At 46.5% G+C, this 10,000-nt stretch overlaps 1 protein-coding gene across 1 annotated transcript in view; it reads left to right on the plus strand.

The window, feature by feature from the left end:
* LOC113829441 (ADAMTS-like protein 2) overlaps positions 1-9,853 on the plus strand; it is an 18,527-nt gene extending 8,674 nt beyond the window's left edge. The window contains exons 7-16 of the mRNA XM_027382614.2: positions 171-295; positions 473-623; positions 1,724-1,853; positions 2,263-2,416; positions 2,616-2,852; positions 3,052-3,205; positions 3,657-3,850; positions 4,342-4,549; positions 5,406-5,828; positions 6,233-9,853. Coding sequence (XP_027238415.2) covers positions 171-295; positions 473-623; positions 1,724-1,853; positions 2,263-2,416; positions 2,616-2,852; positions 3,052-3,205; positions 3,657-3,850; positions 4,342-4,549; positions 5,406-5,828; positions 6,233-6,345 — 1,889 coding nt within the window. The 3' untranslated portion in view covers positions 6,346-9,853. The remainder of the gene's footprint in view (positions 1-170; positions 296-472; positions 624-1,723; positions 1,854-2,262; positions 2,417-2,615; positions 2,853-3,051; positions 3,206-3,656; positions 3,851-4,341; positions 4,550-5,405; positions 5,829-6,232) is intronic.
* Positions 9,854-10,000: the final 147 nt, after the last annotated feature.

Here is a 10,000-nt window from a genome sequence, read left to right on the forward strand (position 1 = left end):
TGTAAATAAAATAGCAATGTAAAGAACAGTGCCCTAGAATGTAAGCGAATTACAAATGCGCTTATTCCGAAGTCCGGACTCTACCCTCGCATTCGCATTCTTGGCCGTACTGGGGGTAACCGGTCCAGCCACACCTTCAACCCCACTAACGACCTGCTCTGTTTCGCCAGGCCGGAGGAAATCGCCGGGGAAGGAACCGGGCCGCCCGCAGACGCCCTTCGGCCCGGGCGTGCAGCTGACGCAGCCCAACGTGCTTCCGTCCTCGCCGTCTGCGCCTCAAGCCCCCAATGTGACGGTAGGGCGTTTCCCTTGCGTGTATTTATAACAGACAGACATATATAGAGACAGATATATAAATAAATAGATTGGTGAATAGATAGATTAATCGACATACAGGTACACAGACAAATGTTCATGGACATATCTATCAACAATATATCCTTTCTTGATCCCGCCCGCACCATCTCCCCAGACGACACCCGGGCGGCGCAGCAAGAACGGGCGGCGCCGGCAGAAGGTCGAGGGCGCGAGCGGCGAGAGCAGAAGGCGGAAGGGGAGAAAGAGGTCTCGCTTCCAGTGGGCGGAGAAGGGGTTCACGCCCTGCTCCAGGGAGTGCGGGGGAGGTGAGGGGGCGCGGGCGTCGGGCTTGGAAGGCGATCCTCCCTTACGCTTGCTTGATTGTAGATTGTTACACCTTCTTAAAGTTATTGTTGTGTTTTCGATACTTTCCCAGATATTTATGTATAGACCTTTGGAGTTATTATCATCATTTTTTTCGCTTTTATACAAAATAGTCTTACATGATATTATTTTTCTTATACTTATATAGATACGCTTTATTTTCCAAATACAACCGAATAATCATATCATTTGAAGTTTTTCTCTTTTCTTTGGACATACTATTTTCTTTTCCGCTTCACTACCATTTTTTTATCCTTCCCTAATTACCATCGCACAAACAAACCCACCATTCTCTTCTTCACTCCCCTACCATTCTCTATCCTTCCCTTAATTCCTCTTCACTTCCCTACCATTCTCTATCCTTCCTATATGTCCTTCTTCACTTTCCTACCATTTTCTATCCTTCCTTTATATCCTTCTTCACTTCCCTACCATTCTCTATCCTTCCCTTATTTCCTTCTTCACTTCCCTACCATTTTCTATCCTTCCTTTATTTCCTTCTTCACTTTCCTACCCTTTCCTATCCTTCCTTTATTTCCTTCTTCACTTCCCCACCATTCTCTATCCTTCCTTTATTTCCTTCTTCACTTCCCCACCATTCTCTATCCTTCCTTTATTTCCTTCTTCACTTCCCCACCATTCTCTATCCTTCCTTTATTTCCTTCTTCACTTCCCCACCATTCTCTATCCTTCCTTTATTTCCTTCTTCACTTCCCCACCATTCTCTATCCTTCCTTTATTTCCTTCTTCACTTCCCCACCATTCTCTACCCTTCCCTTATTTCCTTCTTCACTTCCCCACCATTCTCTACCCTTCCCTTATTTCCTTCTTCACTTCCCCACCATCCTCAACCCTTCCTCAATTCCCATCGCGCTAACCAAACCCACCATCTTTTACCCTTCTTCTTCACTTCCCCACCATTTTCTACCCTTCCCCAATTCCCATCGCAATAACAAACCAATTTTTTACCCTTCGTCTTCCCTTCCCCACCATTCTCTACCCTTCCCCAATTCCCATCGCGCTAACCAAACCTTCCTCGCAGGCAACCAGACCACCATCCTGTCGTGCGAGAGGAGGAGGAAGAACAGCGTCGTCGCGGACCGTCACTGCGCCCACCTGCCACGCCCGGAGACCCACACCATCATGTGCAACCTGAAGCCTTGCCCCGCCACGTGAGTAGAGGGGGGGGAGGAAGGGAGGGAAGGAGGGATGGAGGGGGAGTGTATGTGTGTGTGTGTGTGTGTGTGTGTGTGTGTGTGTGTGTGTGTGTGTGTGTGTGTGTGTGTGTGTGTGTGTGTGTGTGTGTGTGTGTGTGTGTGTGTGTGTGAGAGAGAGAGAAAGAGAGAGAGAGAATAGGGAGAGGGAGAGGGAGAGAGAGAGAGAGAGAGAGAGAGAGAGAGAGAGAGAGAGAGAGAGAGAGAGAGAGAGAGAGAGAGAGAGAGAGAGAGAGAGTGAGTGAGAGACAGAGAGACAGTCGTCTTTCCTCTTCTTGCGATCCGTTCGTCTCCCCACGTGTATGTCACCCATTTCCTCTCCGTCTGGAATCCCAGCCCTTTACCCACGCCTTCTCCTTACCTCCAGGTGGATGCCCGGCGAGTGGGGTCCCTGCAGCGTCTCCTGCGGGATCGGCGTCCAGACTCGCCCCCTCCTGTGCAAGCAGCAGGTGTCTCCGAATTTCATCATGATGGTTCCCGAAGGCGCGTGTCTCACCCCGCCCACCGTGTCCACTTCGCAGGTATAGAGTTTCGTCCGGTGTGCGTGGGCGTGTCTGAGGGGACTTAATTTCCGTAATTTGATATTCAAGTTTCAAATTAGATGATTTGATATTATAAAACAGTCCTTGTAGTGTTCCATCCCCCTAAAAAAAACATCCTTATTATCCCATATTGAACATCGTCTCCACGCTCTGGCACCCAAACCCCGAATCCCAACAGGTGTGCGAGATGGGGCGGTGCCCGAGTGCCAGCCCGGAGTGGGATGCCAGCGCCTGGTCCAACTGCTCGGCGCCCTGTGGTCTGGGCAAGCGCTTCCGGCTGGTGAAGTGCGTTGCCTCGGGCGTGCAGGTCCAGGACGGAGAGTGCGAGGGCGCGAGCAGACCCCAGGCGGAGGAAGTGTGTGACATGGGGTCCTGCGCCACGAGTACCTGGTTCTTCTCGGAGTGGGCGCAGCAGGTGAGGATGGAGAGGGGAGGGAGGGGGGAGGCAAAAAATGTCTCTAAGATAGGGAAAAAGAAAGAAAAAGAAAAAGAGAAAAAAGTATTGGATGAGGAGAGTGAATAAGAGGTATCAGTATTAAGATCGGAAAAAAGGAAGCCTATTTAGGATGAGAAAAAAATAGAGCAAAAACTAACAAAATCTTTGGTCCCCGCAGTGCTCGGAGCGGTGCGGCACGGGCGTGCAGAAGAGGCGCGTCCACTGCCTCAGCGCCACGGAGTCCTCGCAAGGAACCTGCCCGGCGGAGGCGCGCCCCGCCGCCACCAGGCCCTGCAGGGGGGAGGGCGGCTGCGGCGGACAGTGGTTCACGGGTGAGAGGCGGGGGACCTGGGATAGGGGAGGAAGGGAGGGAGGGAGGGAGGGAGGGAGGGAGGGAGGGAGGGAGGGAGGAGAGAGAGAGAGAGAGAGAGAGAGAGAGAGAGAGAGAGAGAGAGAGAGAGAGAGAGAGAGAGAGAGAGAGAGAGAGAGAGAGAGAGAGAGAGAGAGAGAGAGAAAGAAAGAGAGAGAGAAGAGGAGAGGAGGAGGAGAAAGAGGAGAGGAGGAGGAGGAGGAGGAGGAGGGAAAAAAGGGGGAGGGGGAGGAGGAGACTGAGATTGAGGAAAGTCATTTTTGTGGTGATGATAATAATGAGGAGAAAGAGGTAGATGTAGCTAACTGCAGCAGTGTACTGAATGGCTCTGTTGCCCGCCCAACACCGGGCAACGGAGCCCCGGTGGAAGGCCAACGGCGAGAGCCTCTCCCTGACGCCCTTGTCCCCCGCAGGCCCCTGGGGCGACTGCAGCGAGGAGTGCGGCCCCGGCACGCAGACGAGGTCGGTCGTGTGCGTGACGCTCGCCAAGGGCCTGTGGAAGATCGCCAAGGACAACCGATGCCCGTTGCAGGCGCGGCCGCAGGACAACAGGGACTGCAACGCCCGCCCGTGCACGCCCGAGTGGTTCACGTCGGAGTGGTCGGAGGTGAGTGGGAGGGAGGAGGGGGGGAAGGAGGGAGTGGAGTGGCTATGATTTTCTTCTTATCTCCCCGCAGTTGACCGGGAAGTGAGTGGAGGAGTTTTCCCCCTTTCCTCATCCCAAGTGATTGACTAGGAAATGAGGAGTAACCGTTCCCTTCAAATCCTCTGACAGTTTCTTGGGGACAGAGAGGAGTGGTATCTTTTCTTCCACTTACCATTACTGAGAGTAGTGGAAGGATCACTAAAACCGCCTTCCAAAGACCTTCCAAAGACCCCCATCCAAGCAAGCAATCATCGTTCAAGTGCCCCTTGTCTAGTTTACGAATACAAGGTTTACTTCCAAAAAATAGATATAAATAAATAAATAAACTGAAAATTCTTAGAATAATGGATCGATGGCTGGAATACCAAGCTGTCGGCTCACTTCCAAACAGCCTTTATGGTGCTGACGTGTTAACCGCCGTACCGACAGCCACACGTTCTTTCCTCCGACAGTGCTCGGCCTCGTGCGAAGGCGGAGTCATGCGGCGCGAGGTGACCTGCCTTGACCCCGGCCGCCGCCCCTCCGCCGAGTGCCAGAACGCCACCAAGCCGCCCTCGCGCCAGCCGTGCCACCTGTACTCCTGCGACGCCATCCCGGCCACGACTTCGGCTTCGGTTCCGTCTTCTACTGCGTTCATCGTGCCGAGACCACCGAACGCAGGTAAGAGGCTTGTTAATCATGTAAAAAAACAGATCAGCTTTATTTTAACTGTAATTGTTATTATTTATAGTCCCTACTACTAAGGGAAGGAAAGACCATCTTGTTTTCTCTTTTTCTTCGTTATCTTGCTACGCGTTCGTTTTAAATGCGCAAGATATGAAATTTACTTGAATTAACTATAACACCCTAACTTAGATTTCAAGTACCTGTTGAGTTGTGCTGCATCATACGCCCGTGTTTTAAATCAAGGCGCTGAAACATATGTAGAAGTCTAACCCTTTACTTATGGTTCTGTAAAACTGTAACCCCGCCGAGAGGAAGGAAATATCAATTTGTGGCTTAGAGATTTCTTCTTTTTTTGATGTTGTGTATTTCTTAAAATCGTATTTTCTCCGACCGGCAGTCCGTCATCACCTCAGCCATGTTCTAGAAACCTTTCCTGTGTCATGCAATCCTTCATCGCCTAAGCCATGTTGTCATATGCTATTCCTTCGATGCACTGTTATGAATCGTTCATTCGCCATGGAGTCGTTCATTACGTCGACATACTTGCTTTACGAATCATTCTTCCGTCATGCAATCCTCATCGCCTCAGCCACGTTCTTCTAAGGGCCTTTTCATCGTCATGCAATCCTCATCGCCTCAGCCACGTCGCTTCAGAAATAAATAATCCTTTTCTGTAATCCTTCATCACCTCAGACACATTCTTTCAGGATTCCTTTTGTCACGCGAATCCCCCATTGCCCCAGCCAAAGACCTCCTTCCAAAGACCCCTTCCAAAGACCCCCTTCTAAAGACCCCCTTCCGCTTATGCGACCGCCGTGCAATAGTCACCCGCGCCCTTTCCCGCCCACAGAGAGCGACGAGGAAGCGACAACCGCCCGCCCTCTGGAGACCGAAGGCGACCCGACGACCGAAGAAAATCCTGCAGGAGTAGAGGACGACCGAGAAGAGGACGCCGACGAGAGAGGCGTGGAAGAGGGAACGGAGAGAACGGGGGAGATTTACGAAGGAGAGGAAGAAGGCGAGGAGGAGAACGAGCTGGTGGTGGTCGAGGAAACGGGCAGCATCACCAACGTCATCCCCGACAAGGACGCGCAGGGGGACGAGTCGGTGTCGGAAGGCGGCGACGAGGACGGCCCGAGGGAGGAGGAGGAAGAGGCCGAGGAAAAGGAGAAGAGGAAGAGGAAGAGGAAGAAGGAGAAGAAGAAGAACCGGCAGAACAAGGACGACGAGCAGGAATCCCCTTCGCAGACGCAGCCGGCGACCGTGGCGCCATGTGAGACATGGGGGGGGGGGAGAGAGAGAGAGAGAGAGAGAGAGAGAGAGAGAGAGAGAGAGAGAGAGAGAGAGAGAGAGAGAGAGAGAGAGAGAGAGAGGGAGAGGGAGGGAGATAGAGAGAAAGAGAGGGGGGGATAAAGAGAAAGAGGGGAGAGAGAAAACTAGAGGAGAGAGAGAGGGCGAAAGAGAAAGAGAGCGAGAGAGAGACAGAGGGAGAGAGAGAGAGAGAAAGAGAGACAGAGGAAGAGAGAAAGGGGGGGGGGGTGGAGAGGAAGGGAAAAAAGGGGGGCGAGTGAGTCTAGGAGAGAAAAAATATATAATAATAATAATGTAATAAAATCACTTTCCTCATCCTATCCTCTAACCACGGACGACTAACACCCTCTTCCTTCTCTGTCGCAGCTCTGTCGTGCATAGACCGGATCAAGAACTGTCACCTGGTCTTCCGGGCTCGTCTCTGCAGGCTGAAGTACTACAACAGGTTATGCTGCCGTACGTGTAGTGCCGCCAGGTGAACGGGGTGTGAACGACGAAGGCACTGTAAGCATTATGGAGCGGGAGACACACCTACCTAAGAAATGCTGATAATGGTGATACAGGAGAAGGTGTCAGAGGCGGGAGAAAGGACGGTGTTTGGAGAAAGCAAGATGGGTGATTGGATCCTGCTTGTGTACCGGTGATTTTTTTTCTTTTTTCGTTTTCTGTTTTTGCGTGGAAGGAATATCATGGAGAGAAAGAAAAAAAACAAGATAGAAATTGTTCTTGTGGACTTTAATTATAAGTTAAATCGATGTGTCACTTATGGAAACGTTGATTTATGTCATGATACACTTGTGATGGGTTTCCTTGTGACAGTGTTGGTGAATTCTGAAAATATAAGTAGCAATTCCAGAAAGAAGTTATTTTAATTATGTGTGGATTTGCGAATGTCACGAATGTACGTAAAAAATCTAGAGGAGGTACTTTTGATAATGATACCAAAAAGTAAACAAAAGGAGGCTATGCATTACTATTTAGCAGCCGATTTTACGTATAAAGAAAACGTTTCGTGGAGCGCAGAAAAGAAAACGGACGTGCAAAGACAAGACCATATTCAGGGAAAACTCAAACAAATGTGTTGAGCCTCAAAACCCAGTGAAATGTGAGGTACACGTGATGTGTTGACTCTCTTAGACATTGCATAGCGTTAGAGGAAAATATATATGTGTGCAAGAAAGGTTAATGAACATTGGTATATAGGTAAGGAAGTCTCTAATAAAGTAGAGACGAAGATTACGGTGAATATAGTGGGACGTTGATGAAAAGAAAAAGGCATTAACCCCACAGGTAATATTAGGTAGTAATATCTTTATCTTTAATGGACCAGATAGTGATAGTAATAATGACTGACATTTTGATGGTGCTACGTCTAACTTGACTTCCCTCTTCCTCAAACAAATTATCCAAATGTTCTTTTGTTTCTCATCCTTATCCGTAGACACACCTATCCTTCTTTACATCACTATTCATCTTGTTTGATTTATTTCTTCCACTCAGTTCATAAAAAGTCTTCCAAACTGCAACGTGTAAGTTGGACGACCAAGTTTCAACAAGATCCGATTTCTTTCTCCGGACGAAGGAAAGCATTTCAGCCAAAGGTATCGATGGAAATGCCTGCTGTCGGAACCTGGTCTCTCTCTCTCCACGCACGATCTCCCTCCTCCTGTTCTGCAAGATGTGATGCCTTTCCCAGCACCATTTACCTCTCTATTACCACACTGCCCGAATCTCTAGTTAATGTTTTCTCTCTCTCACAGATAGATTAAGTTCATTTCATTTCATCTGATCGTTAGCGTAGATATACACACTTTGTGCATACGCTCTCATAGCAACATACTTGTTTATACACAGTACAGTCGTTGTCACAGACTCTGGCTCAGGATGCAGAGCGAAGACGGGATAAAACTCATTCAAACCTTGAGTGGATCGTCTCTGGTCTACCTTGATCTGTGCTCTTTCGTAATATCCGTTATTATGATATTCCAAAATCGATCGCGCCAGAGCCAGTGACACTGCCTGATAGACACTCAAAGGCGTGTACATTCTCCCGTATAGACACATACCTCCGCAAACGCACTCGCCTTCCAGGGCACGCGCTACTGTGTAGTTGTAAAAGAAACCCGCGTCATGGCAGTGGGCACCTCGTGAATCATGGCTAATAGTGGGAAAAGATCATTCAATTGTCCTTTTTCCTTTCTCGCCGAGGCTGTCCATAGAAAAGCAACGTAGGCTGTTGATGTTTTCGACGCCATGTTGCCGAGATCGTGACTCCAAGGGAAATTGTCAACATATTCTCACTCATTTCCTCTTTCTCCCTCTCTTGTTGTCCCTTTAATATAATTATCTTTCCCTTCATCCACTCTCTTCATATATACTATGATGTATTATTCTCCTCTCTATAATCTCGTTCCCTTATCTGCGCCTCCAGTTCTTTGTCTGGTCACGTGTCATAAGCATGTCTTAGGTCAGTCTAGGTCACATACTGCGACTGAATTAGTGTTTCAGTGTACAGCTTCTCCTGTACGTCGTTGTAGCTCACTATAAGTCAGGTGTACACTCTTGTACTTCTTCATCAGACCGAACACTATATAGATGATCTGCATCATCTTGTATAAGATTTTTTTCACTGTTTACGGTTCACTGTTGATGTTGATGACGTCAGTAAGGAAGACGATGACGTAATCACTGCTGCGGTGGCGGGTTTGAGGTCAAAGGTCACAGGGACACGAGTACATGTAGACATGGTTGTCCATATGTTTATATTTCCTTAATTTTAGACTCTAAGTTTATTTGATATTGTTATAGATTTATTTTCTGTTTAGATATAACCGTCCTTTTTTCATTAGCTGAGCCGGTCTCTTTGTTACGCTTCTTTCTTATATACACTCTGGTATACTCGACTTTGGAAAGGCCAGATACGATCTCTCGTGTTTTTTCTATTCTTGTTTTCATGTATTTCTTTAGGGTTATTCACCTATTTGTTTGTCTCAATCCTTCTCTGTGTTCGACATCTCTGTACCTGTTGGATCTGAATTTTCGTTTCGGTTTCGTATTTCTAAAAAGGCAGTTCTTGGGGAATGGTTTGTGCGCCAGACCCGTTACGCAAAACCTGAATTTTATTCTATTTATTTTCTTTTTTATCTGTTTATGTATTACTACTATATTTTTTTTGTTTGACAAGATATCCTTCATAACTCCTCTTTTGTTATGACTGACGTTAAAAATGTAATTTCTGTGCATCTAACACGGTTCTAAATATTATTTAAGTATAAATTTCAGATATATTGATATATATTGCTTAGTCGATAAGAGAAAGACGATATATTATCGTCTTTCTTTTATCGACGAAGCAAATTTCTGATATGGAAAATATTACAAATTATAGACTATACATAAGCTGCTACACTTTATGGACTTCAGCAATTTACTTTGTCTATACCCATGACGACTGTTCTGTCTGTGGAATTTATCTTTTATCATGTTTTTTTTTCTCTTCTTCTTCTTCTTCTTCTTTTTAACAAATGGTGTCTTGTATTTCGTTGTCCATGAAAAAAACGTGTAATTTTCTGGAGTTAATGATTCTTGTCCTCTTGATATATTTACTGTTGATGTTTATAAATGTCTTAAGTTCCCATCTAGAACATTTTTTAATGAAAAGCCCGTGAAACCTTTGTAATATATATGTATATTCATTCTCTTTGAACATTTTTTTTTACTCCTAAATGTTCCGAAACTCTTTGTATTTTTAAAAATCTTAAATATCCTGAAATATCCGACACAATTTAATTCTTCCGAATCACTCTTAAAACTACCTTGATATATGTTTATTGTCGCGAAAAATTTCATGACCCTTGACCTTGTAAAGTTACTGACCTCTGGCTTGTCATCGCCGCTTGTCCCTTGCAAAGGTCTCTCCTTGTGCCATACGCTGTACATAGGCATCTACATGTTCATTAAATAATAATAAATTAACTTATAATGCAACACGTGTTTTGGTTTCCTTCTACAGATAATGTTGATAAAGCAATCCCAGATAGAAAAAAAAAGAAAAAAAATGTATATATATATATATATATATATATATATATATATATATATATATATATATATATATATGTGTGTGTGTGTGTG

This window comes from Penaeus vannamei, chromosome 9, assembly GCF_042767895.1.
Source record: "Penaeus vannamei isolate JL-2024 chromosome 9, ASM4276789v1, whole genome shotgun sequence".
In the NCBI taxonomy this organism is placed as follows: Eukaryota; Metazoa; Arthropoda; class Malacostraca; order Decapoda; family Penaeidae; genus Penaeus; species Penaeus vannamei.